This window comes from Melanotaenia boesemani, chromosome 6 (genome assembly GCF_017639745.1).
Source record: "Melanotaenia boesemani isolate fMelBoe1 chromosome 6, fMelBoe1.pri, whole genome shotgun sequence".
NCBI classification, from domain to species: Eukaryota; Metazoa; Chordata; class Actinopteri; order Atheriniformes; family Melanotaeniidae; genus Melanotaenia; species Melanotaenia boesemani.
In genome coordinates, this window is record NC_055687.1 from 23760121 (window position 1) to 23784127 (window position 24007).

Here is a 24007-nt window from a genome sequence, read left to right on the forward strand (position 1 = left end):
GTTTTGATGTACTGAAATAGCAGCTACGAAACAGTGCACTGGTTCCCTTAGATAAGATAAACTTATAAGTAGACGTTAGGAAAGCTTGCTGTTTCATTCTTAAACTCGCCTCCAGCTTTTTCTGTCTCTCAGGAGTTGTATGTGGACAAAAGAGTTCTCCAGGGACTCACCTACCTTTGGTTGGCTCCAGGGAAAAGAAGTTATAGTTGGTATGGGATCAAGGGAAAGTTGTGGGGCAAATTCATACAGTTTGGGTTATTTATTGTGTTTATATGGTAAGTTTTTCATGTTAATATTTCTGTTAATTCTAAGGATATAGCTGTTTTGGGGAACCTTTAGTAAAGATAGGTTCCAGTTCAAGCGTTTCTCTATAAGCTGTCAGTTTTATTCATGCTGGTTTGATGGTGTATGGTGGATAGGGTGCTTACCAGTTTTTTTTTTAATAGTGTATCTTTTGTACTAATGGACATGGAGCTACATAATGTGAATCAGTGAGAATGCTAGAAGAGAAGGAGAGGCGACGAGGAGATGGGCATGTGTGGAGGTGGAGGGTACGACTGCTAACCCACACATGGAGTGAGACAAAGAACAATCTAATGGAATCATTGAGATGTGAATAATCATTACTGGTGTCTCAATTATTGGGCAGTGAACCAATGAGAGTAATGCTGAATAAATTTTATGGTGTTCTCCCAAGTAGCCCTGGACACCAGCATTGACAGAATCAGTGTTCTAATAACTTAGCAGCAGGAGATGATATTCTTTGTGGAGGGGGATTCGTGGTAAGAAAGTTTTTTATGCATTCTTGTACGTTAGTTTTTCTCCTTCGCTGCCATCCAAACACACACTGTTGATGTCAACTGATGCACAGTGAATATTTTTTCTAAATTTGTTTCACATCTGGCCACTTCTGGCATGGTGCAGATTCTTTAAGACAAACAATTAAATGTTTTTTGTTATTCAGTCTAAACCTACATGTGTATCTTTCATTTCAGATGATATTAGATTTACTTACATTAACTTCTGAAAGATTTTTTAACTAAAGACTATTACCTAAAGTTAAGTCTGGTTTAAGAGTTGTTGACATTATGAATGTTTTATTAAGAATGTATTACCCAAAAGTACTGCAGTTAACAGATGTGTGTTCCCACAACAGTGGGAAGTAATCATTCTTAACTCAGTGAGTCAGTCAGTCTGTGTGAGTGGATCTTGGGTTTGTGGGCTCTTTCAGGTGGTTTGCAGTGTTGTAGTTTGACCATAAATATAGCGTCATGCACTGAAAATTAGCTCTACCATCCTTTCACTTTGTTCCATCAGTCAGTTTTAAGGTCTTGCCTTGTTTTCTGTTTTGTTTTTGTTTTGTTTTTTTTTGTTTTTTTTTTAAATGTCACAACACATTTATTTTTTCTAAATTTCAATTGATTTTATGTTTTAAAAAGGAGAATTTGGGAGCCAGCATCCCTCAGAGGTCTTACAGCTTATAGCCTTTTACTCAGACTGTGTCAAAGTTGTCCTGATGCAACACTATCTGCCCTACAGTCTGCCTGTTGTAGATGTGGTAGCTTTTATCAAACATGAGAAAATGAACAGAAATAAAACATGTCAAGCTTTGAGAAAATCCAGCTCTGCAATGACCATCAATCCTTTTTTGATTATTGTGTTTATCTAGTTGCATTTGCTATTGAAGACTAAATATTATTTTTTATTGTGTCTTTTAGTAGCTCAGTGATAGACTAGAAACCAGGTAGTTACCTTCCTTTGGCCTTCACATTTTAGGATAAGAAAATTCAACAGTTCCTCTGAGTTAGATTCTTGATAGAATGGATGGATCAATTAACTTAAGATCCATTTTGACCAGATTTAGCTTCTCTAAAGTTTTCTATGACGTGCAGCTAAAAGCAAAGGCTTGGGGACCAAGGAACAACTCTGGTAGAAAAAGAGCCATGGTGTTATTTTTTTTATTTTACTGTTTAGTTAGTTTTTTTTATCATTCTTTCATCTTTCCACATGTTTAAGTTCTCCTATACATGTCAGTGATGACTTTTCTTTGCTTTTCTTTGACCATCAAGTAGCTATAATTATTTAAAAAAATACTTTCAGGGCTTATGTTAATGCTGATTTAGTCTTTTGAATCAGGGCATCATAATTGTTCATAATTGCTTGATGTGCAGTCCTTGTCATCAGCAAAAGCATCATTAAAGACAGCTGGCTGTGCTGTTGAAAATCATCTGCCTGATGACTGTTTTGTTGTTTTTTTGTTTTTTTGTTGTTTTTTTTTGGGACTTTTCTGTATTTTTAAATCAGTAATTTTTTTTTCGGTTTTGTGAGGATTTAATGAGACTACAATACTCACAATGTTTGATTCTGCTAGACAGGCTTCATCTATATGAGCAACAGTAGCCAGCTCTCATGAGGTGGGAACAACTAATCTCTGAACAGAAAACTGCAACACTTCTCTATGCAGCACTATCTAGCTCTCTTTGCCTGCATAGTCTTATTAATAAAAGCTGGCAGTGCTGCCCTGCGCTGCAATGTATTACTGAGTAATAATGTGTTTTGTCACAGAGAGGAATATGAATGGCTGTGTGTGGCGCAGTGGGGGAATATAGTAGCTTCCAGGCCCTTTTTGTAATATATGAGGGACCACAGAGGATTTCACAACTCTAAAGCATCAGTTACCTTTCTCTCTCTCTCTTCTCTTTTTCCTGCTTCTCTCTCTTTGTGTTCCCTCCTGCATTAAATACAACGTAACCTTGACACCAGTCTTTTCACCACCTTTTTTTTAATCTGGCGGAGAAAAATGCAGCTGCATTGAATAGCCTGGAGTGGATCATGTTTGTGTCTCAATCCTTTTCATCTTTCAGTTTAACTCGGTTTATCAGTGTATTTGTGCGTGTGTTAGTTATCAGTTAATACTTTTTGTTTTGTCTAAAAGAGGAGTGAGGTTGTTATTAGTGTGTAAGGTAATTAAGATTAGTCTACCTTGTAGATCTGGTGCAGATATATGCAACTGCCTCTCTTTGACTCAATTCCTAATCTGAAGCTTCTTGGCTGGGGCGTGAGAAACTTTGTGTGTATATGTGTGCACACACATCATCCTTGAGCAATGTTTTGTATCACAGCCATCTGCACTGTTGAGTTCAATCTTTCTTTGAAGTTTTTACACTTGTGTATTAAAAAAGCATTCAGATAAAAACAGCTAAAAAAAATGTTTAATTACTCAAATACTCCAGTCGATTATATGCATTAAGGAAGACCATATTGCCTTAGCCTTGATTAGTCACCTTTACAATGAGGTATAACTTGTACAGAATGAGCAGCACAGCCAAATGTGCTGCTCAAAATCCTCTGCAATATTCTCCTGCTGGTATTCATTCTTGTTTTGAGATTCAAGTGTTACCAGGTGTGTGTCAGTTATGACTTAATGGACAGACATATTGGAGGGAGATTCTGGAGCCAGTACCGATCCCATGTCACCAGAATCTGGGACCTCTAGACCTAACTCCATCCTCCAGGACGACAACACTCTCCCCCACAAAGTACCCCAACAATTAGGAAGTGGAGAGGATGGAATGGTCTGCTGTCAGTCCAGCTTGGGGGTGCATGCATGCTAGAGCAAGGATCACCAACTCTGGACCTCTTGGGCCAGTGTCCTGCAGGTTTTAGATGTTTCCTTGCTGCAACACACCTGATTCAAATGAAATGGTTCTCCAACAGCTTGTCAAGTTCTGCACAAGCCTCTTAATGATCTATTTGAGTCAGGTGTGTCATGTTATGTCAGTACTTGCATCAAGAATAATCTTGGCTGTTGTTTCTGAACAAAAACAACAGAATGTTTGATCACTGAATTCATAATTAATTTCATAATTGGTGTGTCTTTATTTTCTCTTACTTTTCAAGAATTTTAAATGAAAACTTATGCCAAGATTAAAAATCTGACTCCTTTTTTTCCCTATTTTCCTTGAAAAACGTACAAACATTCTTGTCGCTTGGTCATGTTTTTTTATTTATTATAATTATAATAATTATATTCTTTTTGACTTAATTATAGACAGTGTATTTGTTAGCATCTGTGTTTTTTGTGCAGATGTGGAGGCTTATTTCCCTGCTACAAGTATCTGTTGAAGTTTGTAGATACGTAGGTGAAAGTAACAGAAGAAATATCACTCTGGATATTGTGGGAGAGTGCACGTCAGCCAACATCTGAACAACGGCACGCCATTAATCATGTGAGACATGTCCTCTGCGACCCTGTCCTGTAATTTGTAGCACTTTTAACAGTGTTAACTGTCCTGTTTTATGAGCCTTGCACTAATACTGAAGTGCATAGATAAATCACCTCAACACTTAATCTATGACTCTTTTTTTGGAATTGGCTGTGTGCATTGACCTGTGGAGAGGTGGATGAAGGGGAAATGGGACAGGAGATGGAGCAGCAGGGTCGACTACCAGTGCAAAGACTGTGTGCAGAGGGTCAGATGTCAGTTCTCTGTAAATCAAATTCATATTCACTGCTGTCAAATCATTGTCTAGCAAGACAGCAAACCATTAGCTATTTTGACCTTTTGACTTTTGGTTGTCTGTGTGTATATATATGATCATTATAAGATGTATGACAATGTATGATTTTTTTTTTTTTTTTTTTTTAAAGATTGGCAGTTTAAAACAGTTTTTTCCCCCCCACCAACTCAAAGTTATACTGTGCACTATAGTAATTTCAATGTGTATAGTTTGATTAATCCAAATATGTTTGATTTTTTTAAGGGTGTTCCTGGAAGTCCCGGCTCTCCTGGTAGAGATGGTCCTCCAGGAGCGAGGGTAAGAGTTTATTGCTCCTTTCCTTGCTGAGTGCTTTGGTAGTCTTCAGGAATGCACAGTATTATATACAGTAGAAATGTTCTAGTTCATGAATTCATTAAATTTGAACTGCCCAAGATGTGTTTCATGTCAGCTGGGGTGTTTTAAGACTTAAAGTAAAAGTTAAGAGCAGCTCTTACCAAGTAATAAAAAAATATATTATGGAGAAGAAATACTTTATAAACCTGACATGTTCTTCTGCTGACCATATGATTGTAGTATCCCCCAATATTTGAACAAAACTTTTCTTCAGAAAGTAGGCAGGTCAAAGGAAGGAGTAAAAATTGGGAATTTGTTTTAAAATATGCACTTGAAAAATATTTCTGAAACCTGACAATTTATTTATTTATTTAGAAAAACAAAACTCTCCAATAAATCTTTTTAATCAGGTTGAAACTGAATGAAACTGGAAACTCTGAATAAAATAATTAGAGGTTAGTTAGACTTTTAATTTTTTACCTTTAAATGATTGATTTTGTCCTTGAAAATTGTTGTTCAAGCATGTTGTAAATGAAGATGCAGCATTTGTTTATTGTTCACAGGTTGAAATCTTTCGATGTAAACTAGCTTTTTCAAGGGCTAACAAACAAAACTATAGATTGGAAACTTACTTTCTAATACTAAATGAACAATACTTTGTGGAAAACCATTGCCTGATGTCTAAAGCACATGCCCACAGAGTGGGTTTTACTTCTCTGATGTTTTTCCAGGTCTTGGCTGCAACTGTGTCTGTAATTGTTTTCCTCAGCAAATAAAACGATGCAGGGTCAGGTTGAGATCAGATGATTTACTAAACCACCACAAAAGACTCCAGTTTACCTTCAAAAGAATTGGGAGTTGTTTACACACCATGTGTTTGGTAGTTATCCATCTGTACTGTGGAGAAACATCTAATCAGCTCTGCAGTATTTGGCTGAATTTGAGAAGCTGAATTTATTCAGATGAATTTGCCTTTTTTTTAACATGATTAAAAAACACTAGTAAACTAATGCCACTAAAAACAATTCCCAACCATCCCCTCACACTGCCTCCATGTGTTTTGCATTACATTTACATTTTGTTTTATGTTGTATGCTGCTTCAAAACTTCTTAAAGGAACATTGTGTAAAAATTACTTCCATCTAATGTTGGAATCCTGTATCGCATTCTAACATCTATTGCATTCTAACTCCTCACTTTCTAACAAAAACCGAGGGAGAAACGTTAGCTTTAGGCTCATTTAGGCAGTACCGTTGACTTATTTGTCGAGGAGAAAGCTGGCAACTTCAGCATTGCTTTTAAAATCTTTCTCCTTCTTGAGTTCCTTCCACCTGGGTAAGGCTAGACCAATGATCCTCCTTTTTTTGCATCACTGCCTTTTAAATGTCCTTTTTCGCTTTCTTGGAGAAGGTAAAAACGGCTCCTGTGCTGCTGCTGCATATGCATGGTCCTATATTTTTGTGATTGACAATTTAACAGATTTTCCAACTTGCCGGGATGGTAAGTCTCTACATTTATCTTCTCCTCCCGTGTCTCAGTCACTGTGCGCTGGCTCGCGTTGGTGCTATTTGTCTCTTGCTGTAGTTTCAAAATGGCAGACCGTCATGGTGCTTCCCTACCGGCTTACCCGTCACATGCATAAACAAATCTAAAGTTCTTTGTTTATGAGAATGTATTAGATCACTAGCGGAGGTCATAATACAACAATGATAACACATAAATACATGCAGACATGATTATAGGCCAGTAAACAACAGAAAATGTTACACAACATCTCTGTAACACTTCCCCTCCCCACCATTTTAAAGATGAGTGTGCACTTTAAGCACATATTTGTTACATAAGTATATCTTCAATTATTTTATCTATCATAATAGTTATCCATCTATATCAGTCTGCAGATATTTCCACATATAACTGTAGTTGCAGTACTCTTTCAGCAGTGTACAATATCTAATTGTCCAGCTGTGTTTGTCTGTTTGGCTTTATTTTTCTTCATAAAACTTCCCAAATCTTCCCCCAGTTGTTGAAACTGCTTTATGATGCCAGCTGGCTCTAGTCAAGGCTGACAGTGGAATCGAAGCTTTCTATGCCTGACTGAGCTTTAAATACCAAAAAAATGCAACCACTGGGTAAGGCATCAGCAGGCAGCAAAAAGATGGTTTTGACTAGAGAGGTAATATGATAACAGAATAGTTCTGTTCTTGGCCTGACTCCCAGAGAGGTGGAAGATTCTGCACATAATCCATCTGCTGTCTGTGCTAGCTGAAAGAAGTCAGGGCTCTCCTCCCCTCAGTGGTACTTGTTAGAAGAAGTCATGCACAGTTTTCACGCCTGTCATGTAGTTTCCTAGAGGACATTTGCATTTTGGCTAGAGTTGTGCCAGGTAGGTTTAGAGTTCATGAACTTTAGCAAAAAAATAAATAACTCAGATTATATTTTAGTTCGCAAGGTTTTTTTATGCTCCAGTTGCATTTGACAGACTAAAAAATTATTATCAGACTTTGTAAAGGTTGCTGTAAAGTGTGGCAAATGTTAAGATACCCATCAAAGCAGGTTGGAGATTATCACTTAATATTGAATGATGCTGAAGAGAAATAATACTATGACAGTATACATCTTTCAGGAAAAGCAAGTAAATGCATAACTAACTAACTGAAGATAGATAAAAATCACTTGGCAAGCTATTGGAAAGTTAAAGTATAGCAGAGAGGGAGAGGTATGGTTGAAATCTCTAGAGATCAATTTATTGGCATAGGGGTGAGAGGCATAGCAAGTATGCTTTTGTCTTAGTGGAACACATATTACTTTCCCAAAATTCCCACAGTGTCCTCATCAGCACTCCAAGTTCATTTACATGCACGTTATCACACATTCCCCTGAATGAAAGCTCTGTCAACTGTTCCCACATGCAGGTAACTTTCCTATTCGTTGGCATTGTTATGCAGCAAAACATATAAAAAAATAATAATAATTCCACCCGCATTATAAATATCACTCCTTAATATCTCACCTAATAAAAACACTACAAAACATTAATTTAACTCTTTTCTACCACGTTTTTTTAACAGCTATGAAATGTGAACATGTGTTATAAAAACTGTCTTTTCTTAATCCAAAAAAAAAAAAAAAAAAAAAAAATGGTTAAAGACCCACTCTGGTGAAAATCATGTTTTTCATGTGTTCACATGTCCATGCAGCATTGAGCAGCGCTGACTCCGCCCACAACTCAGAGGCGCATTGCTAATGAGCTGCTGGTCCTGGAAAAGGGTACAGATTTTGTGATTTTTACCAAAAACTTCATAATCACAGTTTAAAGACCACTGAGAACATTTTAAATAGTTCCGAAAAAGCATTTGAGTGGGTCTTTAAACGCTTTGAGCCCTGTGCCTCAAAAAGTGCACACCCATAGTTAAACGAGTATATTTCTGCAACCAGAAGTTCTAGCAGGTGAGGACGATAGATTTAGTCACAAATTGAATCATCCCAGAATATGTTTATTTGATTAAAAGCTTATCTGTATTTAAAACATTTCTAGATTTTTTAGAGATTTTATCTAATAGTCTTTGAATTCTTTGAGCCTGAAAGTGTGATTATAACAAAAGAATAAAAACACACACACACATACACACAAAACAATTATTGACCACCAGGCACGGGAAACAGTTTCTTTCTTTCTTTATTTTTTTAATATTTAATTTACTAAATAACTTTAAATTGAACCAAATACAGTCCTCCTTTTACATTACAAGTCTGCCCTGAGTGATTTATCAGTACAATAATTATAAAAAGTATAAATTACCAACCTACCTGGCTGCTTTCAATAAAGAGATAACACCTTCTTTGCAGCGCTGACTGGAACTGATCTTTGTTATTTATTTTATCAAATGAGTGCATATTTTGTATTTGTAATTAGGCTATTTCAGACCATTGGAAAAAAAATCCACAGTATATATTGAAGAATCAAAGAGCTAATTATAATTTATAAGATATTCAAACAAAGCATTAATTGTTTCAAATTTAGCTCTGAGGTGTCCAGCAGCACGCTTGGGCTGAGTTTAATGGACTAAAAACAGAAGGTCAGTTAATCAAGTTTAATTAAACTTTAATTAGAGGGTAGACGTAGTTTTTTTCAAACCAATATTCACCGAACCAAGTATCCATTTAATAGTGGTTACCACCAGCAACTACTGTGTATCAGCTAGTGTTGTACAGTAAGGAGCAGGAGAGCCAGCCTTTTATTGATTCACAGTTTAACTGTCTCAGTATCTCGCTGATTCTTTGGAAATACATGCTCTATAAAACTTTTTTATGAGATGTGTACAAGCCAAAGACAACCTGGCTCTAAGTTAAAAAGAGCACAAGTCTGGATAAAAGTTTGCTGCAGCGGCCAGTTAGATCAGCTGAAACAACCGTAAATGTCTCATGGATGTTTTATTTGTACGTATCACCTTAAAATGGATCAAGCAAAGGAATAAGTCTAGATTTTGTCTTCGGTTTCTATCACAGAATCTGAGAAACTCCACGTCTTCTGTAAGATGCATGCTCATAGATGACTTGGACATTGTCCAACATGGAGAAGGTGCAGTTCTCATTTGAAATGTGCATCATGATCCTTTGCACAGGAAATTTAAAATGAGCAAAATGTCTACAGAGGTGATCACAGAGAGAACTTGCATACTGTTTACGTTTATTTGAGTATGTATCTGAAAACTGGAATTAGATTAGTCTGCCCCCTTATTTTCAGATTATAGTTTAGACCGGGGATCTCAAACTTCAGTCCACTGTCCTTCGGGTTTAACATTTTTCCCGTTTCAACATACATAACCTAAATTAATGGGTCATTTTGTAGATCTTGACTAGCTGAATCCATTCATTTGAATCGGGTGTGTTGAAGCAGGGAAGCATCTAAAGTGTGAGATCCCTGGGTTAGACCTTAAACTGTTGGTGCTTGGATTCTAATGTGTGCTTGTCATCTATTAAAGAAGGTAGGAGGTTTCTTATTTAGACACAAAACAGCAAATATTTGATAAAACAAGGATTACAACATAGCTGGAAAGATGGTGTAAGCAAATTTTTATTAATTTTTTTCTAGTGATGAATGGATAAAATATTTCCCTATAAAAATTCAATTAAATGTTTTAAAATGATTTATTGGAGTGTGTTTATAGTGCAATCCCACGGTTTTACTGTAATTCTTCTTGTTCCAATTGTGCCCTTGAAAGATTTTAAAGAGTCCCATTAAGGCAGCCTTTTCCAAACTACGGGTCCTAACCTCCACAGGGGTCCAAAGATAATTTAAGGGTGTCACCAGATCATCACCTGAGGGAGCTCATGCACACCAACGTTTCTTGGGGGTCGTGGCTCAGAAAGTTTGGGAACCACTGGTTGATGAAAACAGGTGTATCCCGTATTGAAGCAGAGAGACTCACTGTAGAATAGTTGACAACTCTGCTTTCTCAGTGAAGTTCTGCATATGTTGTCCAGTCTCCTGTATACTGATTGTTGTGCAGTCAGACTTCACACATGTGGAGAGTTAAATGTACCATACGAATTAGAGCTTGAGGTTGTAGCTGTTTTTGAAACACTAGAAATTTGAAGGGGGATTTCCTCACCATCACAGACCATGTCATCTTCTATCTCATATGATTCATTTTCACAAAATTTCTTATTTTCAATCCATGATTTGTTCTCGCAAAGGCTGAATTGAGGACAGTGTCCATATTGAAAGGCAATCATCTTCAATGTGAGACCACAAAGTTCAACAGACATCCAAACTGAAATAAAAGTCATAGCCGGATCTCAGGTTAAGCTGTTTTCCAACAATCCAGTGCTGGGTTCTGCTTCCAAACTGTTTAATAATAGCACCGGGTTTGTTTAGCTTGAATGACCCATGAACAAAGCCATCATCATGTGGTTATATATCATGTTATTATACATACTATAACCAGACAAATGGCCTAAGGAACTGTTCATATGCATCAGAGATGAAAGCTGCAGTTTCATATTAATGTGAACTTTAGAAAAAACAGCATTGTGGAGAAGACATTACATGGTAGAGATGCTTTTAAACACTTTTAGACAACCAACATACAGATTAGTACAGCTTTCAGTTGGGGAGAATGTACGTGTTTTTTATTATCTCAGGAAAAAAAATTCGATTTGAGGCAGCAGTGGTTAGATTTTCTGTCTGTACAAAAATAAAAGATACAAAAGTTTTCTTTTATTTATTTATTTTTTTAACGTGTGTCTGTGTCAATTTTGCGTTTAGTGGAACGAAATTCAGCCAACAATTAATCATGAGCACCTTTATGGGATTTACTAAATGCATGTATTTCACAAAACTATCAGGGTCTGACGGGTAACAATGGACCACAGGGACGACAAGGACCTCCAGGACCTGTTGTAAGTCTGTTTTCTTCTTATTCTCATCATATCTGGGCCTGGAAAATTGCCTCCAGTCACCTTCCTTCTCCATCTGTCTCTCTCTGTAAATGTCTCTCTTCTCTTAGGGAGCTCCAGGGGCTCCAGGAGCTCCAGGACCAGGTGGTTCAGCAGGGCCTCAAGGGGATCAAGGACTTCCTGTAAGAAAAATTCATTGTTTCATTTTTATTTTTTTGACTCATCGTCTTTATATATTTTGAACAAATCATATTATTTAGTCAAACAGTATGTTATTTCTACAATAACAAGGTTTTTATTAGTCCAGAAGACAAATCTTTGTGTCTTTGGATTAATAAATGAAAAGGCAAAACATTATGACTCGGCTTTTTTTCCAAAATTGCATCAGGTCAGATTTTGTTTAGGATGCTAAAGAGACGATGCTGGGCTCTAAACAGTGTGTAATTCTAACAGGAATAGACCATACTGAGATGTTGGTGACAGCTAATCTTGTCTCAGGTCAACTCTGCAGGCCAGCAACAAGTTTGGCTCAGAGAGTCAAGCTATAAATCACTTACTCCCTCCATAACTCGCACACCGCTACACAAACACACACACACAAAAATGAGAAATTTCATCTGTCTCATGTCTGTGACAGAGAAAACAGACAACCCCTTTATGAATGTTTGCACGTGTATATATAATATATGTATAATATATTAGCAGTCATTTAGTCCTACTTTTCCATCCATCCATCCAATTTCTTGCTGCTCATCTGGGATCGGGTCGCAGGGTCACCCGCCTGAGTAGAAAAGCCCAGACTCCCCCTCTCCCCGGCCACTTCTTCCAGCTCATCTGGGGGGATCCCGAAGCCTTCCCAGGTCAGCCAGGAGCTGTAGTCCCTCCAGCACATCCTGGGTCTTCCCTAGGGTCTCCTCCTGGTGGGATGTGCCCAAAACACCTCACCAGGGAAGCGTCCAGAGCCACCTCATCTAGTAGCCCCTTCTGGATGATCAAGTTTCTCACTCTATTTCTAAGGGAGAGAGTCTCTTTCTTGACTTTCTTGACTTTCTTTCCTTTTTTTTTCTTTTTTTCATCAAACTTTAAATGTATTTTGAATTGCTGATTTAGTCCTCTTTCTGCACCTGCAAGTTAAATCTGGTGGAAAATTTTGTATTCACCCCCTGTTTTTGTGAGTCAGACCTACATATATGTCTGAACTAAACCAGAAACCTTTTGAGGCCTGGATAGCATGTAAAGCTGCAATATTGACAGTTTACATCTAATGTCAAAACTGTTTTAGAAATAACACAATACATCTAGAAATTTTATGTTGCATCTATCAAGATCAGCATTCAAAAAACTTGGAGAAGACCATAACAGCTTTGTTTAAACTCTAGATTTGGTTTGCAGTTTAGTTGACCCACATCTTAGCTAGAACTCAGCATGGCTGTCATCAGATGTACCTACAAGTCTGCCATGTTGTCGAAGCTCTTTCAGATGTCCTGTGTGTCCAGGTGTGTTTGATCCAGATCAGATACTGTCTCTAAATGCAATGTCCAGTTAGTCAGCCACCTAAGATGGTTTTTTTTTTCTACTTATCTTCTTAGACTCAGTAGCAAGTAGGCTTATTTTGTCAGTTATGAAAAAAATAAAATTAATAATGAAAATAGTTGGATTGTTTTACGCGCTCACATTTGAAGGGCTGTTTCTCTCTAATGCAGTTTAAAAATGTAAAGTACTTTGATTTTAAAATATCACATAAAAACAAAGCTTCTCTGCACTTTGGATAAACTCTGCTTGTGCATGGCATAATGTGAAGACAGTTTTGATTAAATGATAAATGAAGTCATACTTTTATGGGATTTTGATGTCCTTCCAATGCACTTTGGCTCCTTTATTTGACTTGGTTTTTCCATGTCCCCCTTAGATAAGATAGCAGACATTTATGTGTCCAGGAAGACGCTTGTGTCATTCTGGTCCATGACCAGATTTTTATGGTTGAGACCTGTACCTCAGTTCAGCTACTGTGTCAAATGTTGGAAAGGCCCTTCAGTCATCTGCAGTATAATATGCATATAATATCCAAGGCATTATACACATCTTTATCCCTCTCTGCCCATCAAACCTCACACACAAACTAGTCTGTGGTCAAGGGCATGTTTTCCCAAGATAAACAAGCCTTTATTCAAAAGCTGTTACAAGTGATATTTATCATATCAGCACATGGTTCTGTAGCCAGGAAATATTTCTTTTATATGTCTCTAGATTACAGTGTGTTACACTCTGATATGCACAAGCCTGGCAGGGCTTGGAGTCTATGTGTATATTGCATCTCCTTGGTTTATAGTGGTGAAAATAGCAAAGAGCAAGTTCATCCAAAGCACAGATGCAGCTCTCAGTTTTTCTGCTCAGTAACATTTATAAATAGGACACCACGATTCTGCATGCTTTGTATTAATGCAGCCACAGTGGCATAAAGGAAACCTGAGATGGACAGTGATGTGTTGATGACATTAGAGTAGAGAGGGAAATAACACTTCACTGTTTGTTTACTGTCTTTCTATGTTTTTATGTTTCAGGGTCCTGCTGGTACCAAAGGTGATAAGGGAGAAAGAGTAAGTTGTTCCCCTCGCACACTTGAGCCACTGTTGGAGCAAATCAAGTTTTACTGCTCCATTTTTGCAGTGGAAATACTGTTATTCTGCTGAAGTAAAACTCTCACAATTACTCACTTATGCTTCACACCCTTGTTTAGAAGAAATTGCATTACTCTCCAGAACAGTCAATGCTTCCCATTTGGCTTTTGCACAAACATTCACTTTATTTCCCTTCCACTCCCTCAACCTCATTTAAAGCAAACCAAATCAAATCATGGTTCACATTTGCAGCAGGGCTCTGTATTTTTGCTGACACGGTAGCGAGGCCATCATTGCCGAGGGGTTGAGAGACATGCCACTTGCCAGCTTGAATCGAATCTATAATTCCTGTTCCAGCTTCATTTAATCAACTGCTGGGGACATTTGTACTCTGCTGCAGTTAATTGTCCTACGCCCCACATGAAAATCTCTGGTAAAGTACATGAAAGGATTTTCTCTTGAGAGTGGTGGTCTTGTTGTTAGTTAACCTGGTTAGAATCTGATTAGCATTTTCAGTGACTTGAAAATGACTTCAGTGTCAATTTTATGCAGCTTTTTTATGTAGCAGAATAATAAACACATTTTAATCTTCAAATGATTTCTTTCTGGGTTTTAAAGTCCAACAGTTATATAGCTCAAGTTATTTAGTGACATTATTGCTCAGCATGCTAAATGTTTAAAGATTCAGACGTATTAAGTTTTTGTATTCAGTATTAAGCAATGAAGTCACCCAAGGACCTTAACTCTGTCCTCTGAAACAGCTACAAACAGCCGTTCTTAATGTTCTGTTTCAACAGCAAACTATATTTTTCTATGATGGTTTTATCTTTCTTTTATTGTTAATATAAAGTCTAAAAATGCACTAAGCCCAAATATTTTTTCTTTATTTTTTTATTATTTACTTGTGTCAGTAATTAAAATCCTGTGCTGCTTTCTTGAAATTTCTTATTGGTTTTATCCAATACAAATGTTAAAGAATGGAACAGAGGTAGAGAGGGCTTTAAAACCCCTAAAACACCCGCCCACCAATTTATCAACCACAAGGTCTGGAGGTTTATGTTCCTGTGGTAACAATCTGTTGTGTGTAGCATTAAATCTTAAACTCTGTGTTTGTTCTTCAGGGTGATGTGCAGTCCCAAGCTGCAGTTAGAGCTATTGCTCTGCAAGTGTGTGAACAGCTCATCCAGAGTGAGTAAAAAGTATTGTTTCTTTGCTGAAAATGTTTGGTTTTTTTTAGCACTTTAACGGCTTAACTTTGTAATATTTGTCATAAAACATTAAAAAAACAAAAATTTAAAACAACTCAAAATGTAAAAAAGTTCCTTTTGCTCTATGTCACCTCTTGCAGGCCATTTATCTCGGTATAACTCCATCCTGAACCAGATCCCCGTCCATTCAGCAGTATCTGTGCGAACAGTACCGGGACCACCTGGAGAACCAGGTAGGAGAGGCGCCCCGGGTCCACAGGGTGAGCAAGGTCCACCTGGCAGGCCAGGCTTCCCTGGTGCTAGCGGTCAGAACGGCCAACCGGGACAAAGAGGTAAGACGGGACGATGTTTAAAGATGTGTTCATGAGTGAAAATAGTTAATGATACAATACGCTTTCCAGTCCCCATAGGGAAGTTTGTCTTGTTTAAGGTCCCTTACAATAATTTTCCATTTAAAAATAAACATAAAGGATAGACATGATATTGATCAAGAAATTTTTCCAAAGTTGATGGTTTAACTTTGTTTTCTGCATTTCATTATCTGACCCACTCCTAGACTCACCAGACAAACCAGTAGTTCAGGCCAGCAAACAGTAACTTCAGTATGCATGAGGTCATTCTTCTGCCACAAGGCATTCAGAGGACAAATAGCCTTTATGAGGCTCCTTATTCATCACTGAAACACGCAAACCACACTGCAGAACCATGTACTGAACGAGCCTGCACACACAGAGGGCAAGAAGAGCTGAGAGCAGCTGAACTGTCTGTCTGTCAGGAAGTGTCCAGCATTGATGCGTTTTCTTCAGCAGCTCAGACCCTTTGATTCTCTCCAGTGAAATTTATGATCTGTAGCCACCAGCCTGCCACACACACACACATAGACAAACCACACACAGTTTTAACATTTTATGGGCTGAACTAAAACCAGTTAGCCCAAGAGTATGTTTCTGGCTAAAAGATGGTCAATGCAGGACAAAAGCTTTGCAACATAAACCAGTTTATTTGTCAGTATCAAATGACCGATTCATAGAGAGACTGAACATGTTTTCTCCTCAGCATCTCTGCATGCAGCTAAGATGGTCATAAAAGCAGCAGGACAGAAAATCCACAGATCAGTTTAATGTGTTTCTCTAATAGTAAAATGTATGAAATATATTCCATGAGGTCATTTTAACAGCTGCATCACTGAACAACAGCACAGAGCAGACTGAGTTTGTCCTACACTGTATCATTCTCACTGAGACATTATTTATTCAGTTCACTTAGAAAAGAAAAAAAGTGAGACTGATATTCACATCAGAGGTGTTTGAAAAACACTTTTGGGTTTATTTATGAAGTTAAATACCTATACATGTAAATTAAAGACAGCAAACTTTAGGTTTGCAAGATAAATTTGAGAAGACTTAATCATTATTGGTAGATAAATTGAAAACATTTGGACCGTTTTCTTTATTTTTTGTGGTATTTTAGATCATTTGACCTGCAGACATTTTTAGCAAACCCCACTGATAAGTTATAAAAAAGTGATTATCTGAAAATGTAAAGTAGAAAGTAGAAACTGAACACTCAAGTTGTGTTTAAATATCTCAGAATTGTTACTGGAAGCATCTAATAAAACCTTACACAGATGTGTTTCTTCATTTTTTAACTCTGTTTTCAGGTCCATCCGGAGAGAAGGGAGAAAGGGGGAGTCAAGGGATTGGGAACCAGGGCCCTCGAGGACCACCTGGTCCTCCTGGTAAGATAAAACCCAGTTCTGGGGGTGCTTTATAAGCTTAAATAACTGATTTCACTGCCTGCATTTTCTGTACAGCTTCAAAGCTCAAATAACATTTTTGAGGTTATGTATCTGTTTTCAGGTGAGACAGTTCAGAGCTTATCTGATCCTGAACATTTCTTTTCGGTCTTTACAGTCTGTATCTGCAGCAAACCCACAGTTTGTGAGATGTTTTCTGTTGCACTGCTTCTGAACAAAACCAAAAACATTTGAAATATTAAACGGGGAAATTAAGAGTCCACAAACTAATGTGTTTTGTATTTCCTTCACTTTATCAAATCTCTTTGTGAGAAGTGCAAGCAGACATTTTGGGCCATGAATATAATTCTCTGTATTGATTTCTCTGAGCGCTGTGTGGAATTTGAAGTTTGTGTTATGAAAATATGTCAGTGCTGGGATTTTCTGTTTACTGCGATCAATACTCGCAGAACGAGCACAAAGCACAAAACTTCCTGAAAAGTTTCTATGATCAGATAACGGTAAAGAAAAAAAAACACACACACACAGTCCGATATTTGAAAAAGGAAGTCTTTATGCTGTGCTTTTCTAGAATATCTGTGGTATGATCATTTTAGCACTTGGCAAAAGAAGTTCCCCTCCAAACATTGATTACATATTTGTGCTGACTACTAAACCGTGCCCTAATGGAGCCGTTTCTCCTGTGAAAATATAAAACAGAAGCCTGTGGCTCCATTTCAGCTAAGAACTGTGTTATTCCTGCTCCTGCACTCAAGGCATTCACTATCAGCTCCCTAATGCAGGAATGGCAAGCAAACATTTGCAACCCACCAATATTTTATGTCATGTTGTTACAGCCGCAGACAGGGGGATTTAAAAGAGATTGAAGGGGTGATAGTACGGTGACAGGATATACCATGGATGGGGCATTTTCAGCTTATTTTCTGCCCCTTTTGTATCCCTCTCACCAAGTGTTTCACAGCTTGAGTTGTTCTACCAAATGTCAAACTACTTGATGTACTTGATCGTCTTAAAACACCAAAGTTTTCATTCATCTTCAGGCTTGCCAGGTGAAGGACGGACAGGCAGCCAGGGCCCAACTGGCCGGCCTGGTAATCCGGGAACACCGGGTAGGCCAGGTAATCCAGGAGCCATGGGAGCAGCTGGCCCACCGGGGTACTGTGACCAGAATTCATGTCTGGGATATAACGTCGGAGGTAAACATGATTCACCTTTTATCTAAGAACTAGTATGTTTAATTGAACCATTTTATTCAGCATTTAAATGGTGCATCCCTTTATTATCTAGTTACAGGAGCCAACTGGAGTCACAGTTGTTGATTACTATTTTAATTAGCACATCTATATGGTTATGACCACATTATAGAGTGTTATAAATAGTTTATATAATAGACTAAAAGTAAAAGATGGATGTAGCTGGAGTGACACCACCCATTCATTTGTGAACTATTGTTATGAAGTCTTGAAGGGGTGCAGACAGACTGGACAAAAATATTTATCTTTGAGGCTTTCTCATTCTGTTTTTTTTACTAAAAGTTAAAAGTCTGAATTCCTAAAAATGAATTGATCATATGAGCAGTGTTTGTCTTACAGACTTTATATAAAGAAATAGACACATCTTACATGATCTCATCTCTTGGTTTAATGACTCACTTTGATGTTTCTACCAACACCAATCTTTTTTTTTTCCTTTTCTAAAAGTACACATGTTAAGTTATTAAAAAAACTCCTAAAAGGACCACATTGTCCTCCGCTTGCTTTCACATTGCATCCAGTGATGTTAAAATGAGATCAGCTATCAGGTAGTGGTTAATAGACAAGTCCAAATTGCATTATAATTTCTCTATTGCTTCAGTAAATTACAAGCCCCACTGTATCTACATTACCTTTGTTTTACTCAAGGTTTTAGAGTGTAACATTAATAGGAAAAGCTATAACTATAATTTCCTGCTAATACCAGTGGCTTTTAGGGGCAGTTACAACTCAAGAGTTAGAGTAATAATCTGTCACTTAGTAGTACTTTGTATCCTCTGTTAAAATATTATATATATATATATATATATATATATATATATATTTAAAAAAGGTGTTTAAATACCAAAGTTCAAGTCACTATTTGGAAAAACAAATCTATTACAATTACATAACTTCAGTATTCCTGTCAATAAAATGGACCCCTGAAGTCCCAATGTACCAACCTTATAGGTGCTTTTGGATGCCAGGGACCTTCTAGACAAGAATCTGCCTTCTTCTCTCAACAAGGTGTTATCTTGTGCTGTCCCTGAAGAGAGTGTAGGGCTTGGCAGGCTGCATCAAAGTTTGATTAAAATGCTCTGTGTTTGGTGGTAAAGGATTGTATGAGCAGGTCCTCAAAAATGTGTCGGAACTCATAAATGGACTTCTACTTAATATAGCCTGTCAGCTTGATCACTCAATGCTTTTTACACCACATTTTACCCATTCACACACACCCATAGGCACATCTGGAGGCAACGTGGGGTAAAGTGTCTTGCCCAAGGACACTTTGACTTGTAGTGAGGGAAAGCCTCGATCTACCAACCTTCCAGTTGGAATATGACTACTCTTCCTCCTGAGCTACAGTCGCCCATGGTACTCCCTCATCAGTTCACTTCTGAGAGTGACTGGCTACATCCATCTTTTAAAGTCAGTTGTTTATAAAAAACATATATCTGCTAATTTAGCCTAAAACAAGATGAAGTATTTATAGGAAAGTGTGGATTAACATGAGAAAATTTTAAGGAACTGGATGAGTGAATCTTATTCATGTGACAGTACAAAACAAACACAAATGTGATGATTTGTCTGATTGAGAAACATGTTTTCAATCACTGTGTTATAGTTGTTAGGCGTGTAGAAAGAAGTATGAAAGCTGTGCTGTAGACAAAAGAACACAGGGGCCCATGCACATAGTTTATACAGCAGACCAGCATCTGGGAGCTGAAAGGTGGAATAACATTTTGACTGGAATATTGTCTTGAGTGTGGTCAAAAAACAAAATATGCAGAGCTTAGCTAATGCAGTATTTGCTGCTGTTTACCTAAACCAAGCTATGTCCTAATTTTGTCTCTCTTTTCCTAACAATAGAAGTCAAATTTTGTTTTCAGTATAAATCAACCATATATTTTTTCCCATTTTAAAATACTTTCTCAGAGCATTTAATTACATAAGAATTACATTCTCGAGTTATCGTTTCTTCTGTATGTATGTTTGTATGTATAGATTCATATAGAAGTTAAAATGATCTGATCCTGATCAGTCTTTGCATTTTATAAACCAACTTTTGATCATGTGAACCTTCAATTCTGAGATTGTTATTGTTCTCTCAGAGAACTGGAGAGTGATCTGACTTTTACTGTTGCCCCACGGTGAGGTTTATGCAGTCATGCCCATGCTGATGGATTAGGAAGGTAAAAAGCCAAAGCTGCATTGAGCTCTAATAACGTGCACAAATGCTTCAACATCGTTGAATATTTTTTTTAAGAAGGGGTTGAAGGGCTCTGCAGTGTGTCTTGGGATGATACTCGTTTAACAGCTCCTGACAAGTTGCCCTGATGATGCATCATCTTCTAAAAGTAACTGATGGATGAGACATTACTTCATCCATCAAACCAGAATTACCAGAAGAGTCAACTTTATTTTTTTATTTATATATTTTTTATTTTGTTACTTAAGACTTCTGTCTGGTACTCCCAGCCATAAAGACATTAAATGCAGCCTCTCTGGCCACTTCAGAGAAAAACCGTAATAAAATACAGGAAGTGTTCTTTTTCCTTTACAACTTTGCTTTTTTTGTGATTTTTATTGCTCAGTTTAGTTGGTTTTTTTTTTTTTTTTCTATTTGCAGTTTAAATCTATGTGAATAGTAACGTTGACTTGTCAGACCAGGGATCTGAACAGAATAAGTCTCAGTGCTGCTTGAAATAAAGGAAATAATACCGTCATCCTAGTCAAACAGTGCTGGGCTTTCAGTGATTTCTTTGAACCACTGCTCTGGGCAGACTGATTATACATAATCATTATCAGAAAAAACAATATTCAAGGATCGTTTGAATTCAGTACAGTAACAGAAATAGACTGAAATGTAAATAAAACCTCAGGAATTATTAATTCAGTCATCATTAAAGCCCAAAATTGACCTGGAAAGCTCCTTAACTTCCTGTCTTACATAATGAGTGAACACAGTAATTTATTTAATTGGAAATTGGTTTTGATAATGGCAAAGTACTTATAAACCTGCAAAGGAGAGGACTGCCATAGTGACAGGTAACATCATGCTCTGGGACTGTTTAGTTGCAAGTGGAGTCAGTAGATTTCACATAAAAAAGATTGAATAATGGAGGAAGATCTCAGACCATAAACTGAATAGTTTAAAATAGGAGATAAAATGTTCCTGTTGGACAAAACGCATCACATATCAAAATGTTTGTGTAAAACAATGTTTTGAAAGGTTCCTTAAGACATTGATGTATAATCATTGAACCAGAGAGAGAGAATAAATGGAAAGTTCAATTTTGCCCTAACATTTAATCATGAATGCACATAAACTTCCAAATAACCATACCGTTTGCAGGACAGCTTTTAGTTAAAAATGTCTAAATGATTAGAAGGATTGTAAATTACACTAACTGATCCACATTTTTTCTGTAATCCCTCTTGAATCCATGTGAATGGGAGTATTTCACACTGTTAAATACTCAGTTCTGTAACTGCAACAAATTGTGCCTCCTTGCTCGGTGTGGCAACATGTTATTCTGATTTCTTTTACATATCTTTATTTGTACTTTTAGCTGAACAGAAAGAAAAATAGGCATCTGTCATTTTACGTTCTTCTGAGCATTACATATTTATATTTTATTATGTTTGCTTAACTCAGACTTTATTAAGATGTTTTCTTTCTCTAAAAAAAGAAATTCTAACACTAATTTTCTGTATATAACCATGTCTCAGCAGCTGTGGGTGTCCTGTAAGATTAAAATCTGTGGTGTAACTGGGTTTTCCTGTTCACATGAGTTAACATCATCACTCTTTTTCCTCCTTTTGTTTCCCCTTCCTGTGTCTCCTCTTCCCCTCTAAGTTCAACGGGACTATGGGAACGATTACTGAAGAGCTCTTTCTAGCCATCTTCCTCTCCTCCTCTTCAAAACTCTCTCCAAGCCTCATTAGGAAATCCACTCACAACCTAAAGGTTGCCATGTTTCCAAGGAAAGAACACACCTTCAGATCTTTCACTCATAAAACTTTTAGCAGTAGCTAAAACTGGATTAGTTTACCATCTTAAAAATCCAAACAAGTCCACAATCCAGCTGTGACTCGCCACCACCAATCAAATAACCATTTGTCAGCAGTGATGTACACTGCTTTAAACTCACAGCTAATCATTTCTTTCAAAGCCAAATCAATGAGCTAAACAATTTTATATATATATATATATATAGCTGATAGGATGTTCCCATTACTGAACACAGATTTGCTGAAAATCTATTTCACCCCAAGGGTAATGGGATCTTTTTCATTGCTGAAAAATGATCACATCTAGGAAGAAGGGGTAGAAATTTAGATTTTCCTTCAGTTTCCATTCTTAGTCATTTTTACGACTTGTCTTGGATCCCAAATCTGGTTGTGTAGTCTGAGAACTGTGCAGCTGCCTCTCCATCTGCATGCATCACATTCCTGCTGTGCTTCGGTCTAAACATCTCTTCAGCTTTTTATAACAAGTGGTGGTGGTATCCATCATGATTGTTGTCCCAAAACTGGGTATAACCTCCCTCCAATCTGGAAGCATAGACTCTAACTGACCCTAAATATTCCCATAACTCTAGTCCAGCCCCTCCCTCATGGTGGCTACCAGCCCTACAACCCTCCCTACAGAAAGCCTTACAACCCTGCAGCAGTAGCTTACAACAACGACCGAGGGGAGGAGGAGGACGAGGAGGAAGAGGAAGACCCCTATTACCGTGGTTACCCCTCTCAGAACTACCCCCAACAGTCTTCTCAATTGGCTCACAGTCACCATGGTTACCACCCAAGCCACTCTGAAGACGTGGAGCTGAGGTCACCAGGCGTTTCCAGGAGGTTTTCGCGTGATGTCACAGATGGGAAAGAAAAGGAAGGACTTGAGAGGAAGGATGGACTCACCTTAAGTGCTTGAGCCCTACAAGCCACACACACATACACACACACACACACATGCATTAAATCAAACATGTGACACACACTGCTCATCTGAAACCAGTGAGAATCCCACTCCCTGCATCTCCAGTGGGTTTCCCCCCACCAGGTGAAATCATGTAAATAGCTCTGTGGACTCTTGTACAATATCTATGTCAAAAAGGGAGGTCCAAAAAGTGCCTGATCTATGTTAGCTTCACCCACTGGTAATGTAACGGTAAAACCTGCTCCAACCCATCATGCAGCCGATTTAAGGACTTAAACTCTTCTTTTTTTGTGTGAAGCTGCATGTCTCCTTTGAGTTGATCACCGAGTGTGTAACTGGGCATGTGCATCTTGTTTTAGTTGTAACTAGCCCAAATATTTCAGTTTAACTCGAGCTGGCAACATTTGTACAGACTGCTTTTTACAATGACGAATCATGAATCCCCTGCACCCATGCTGTCTTTTTTTCACTGTGTAAAAAAAAATATTAAGTGACTTCTTCGTACAGTATTGTTTAGTTTTTGGCTGAATTATTAGTTCAGTTAATGAACTATTATTATAATACACATGAAATGTAACATTACTTTTTATTTAAAACTTAGCAACCATAACTTTCTGTCCTGCAATGTTTCATTCTCTTGTCACAAATGAGTTTTAATAAAACTGAGGAACCAGTTTGTCTTCTGCTGCCAGTTTTTTTTTTTCTGCCTATTCACCATGGAGATGGAAATGAGACTTGATAACAGTTACCAATTTACAAAGAAAGCATTAAGAAATTAAATGAAAACTGTTTCCCTCCTGCACTGCAGTCCCTAAAAAAAAAACAAAAGAAAAAAAAAAAACTAAAAGTTTAGCTGTGAGCTGGCACAAGTCTAGATTTAAACTGTTAGGTGCGAACAGATTTTTTCGTCTCCCCATCACACCCCTTTGTACAAAATAAACTTCTTCATTTTTTAATTTGTTTTCTTTTATGACCAATAAATCTGTAACGAGACCGTAACATTGTGCTTAGGT

At 37.5% G+C, this 24007-nt stretch overlaps 1 protein-coding gene across 1 annotated transcript in view; it reads left to right on the forward strand.

The window, feature by feature from the left end:
- col14a1a (collagen, type XIV, alpha 1a) overlaps positions 1 to 23667 on the forward strand; it is a 119841-nt gene extending 96174 nt beyond the window's left edge. Inside the window, exons 40-48 of the mRNA XM_041988851.1 lie at positions 4765 to 4818; positions 11188 to 11241; positions 11349 to 11420; positions 13800 to 13835; positions 14978 to 15044; positions 15205 to 15396; positions 16725 to 16802; positions 17861 to 18016; positions 21915 to 23667. Of these exons, the coding sequence (XP_041844785.1) occupies positions 4765 to 4818; positions 11188 to 11241; positions 11349 to 11420; positions 13800 to 13835; positions 14978 to 15044; positions 15205 to 15396; positions 16725 to 16802; positions 17861 to 18016; positions 21915 to 21943 (738 nt within the window). The 3' untranslated portion in view covers positions 21944 to 23667. The remainder of the gene's footprint in view (positions 1 to 4764; positions 4819 to 11187; positions 11242 to 11348; positions 11421 to 13799; positions 13836 to 14977; positions 15045 to 15204; positions 15397 to 16724; positions 16803 to 17860; positions 18017 to 21914) is intronic.
- Positions 23668 to 24007: the final 340 nt, after the last annotated feature.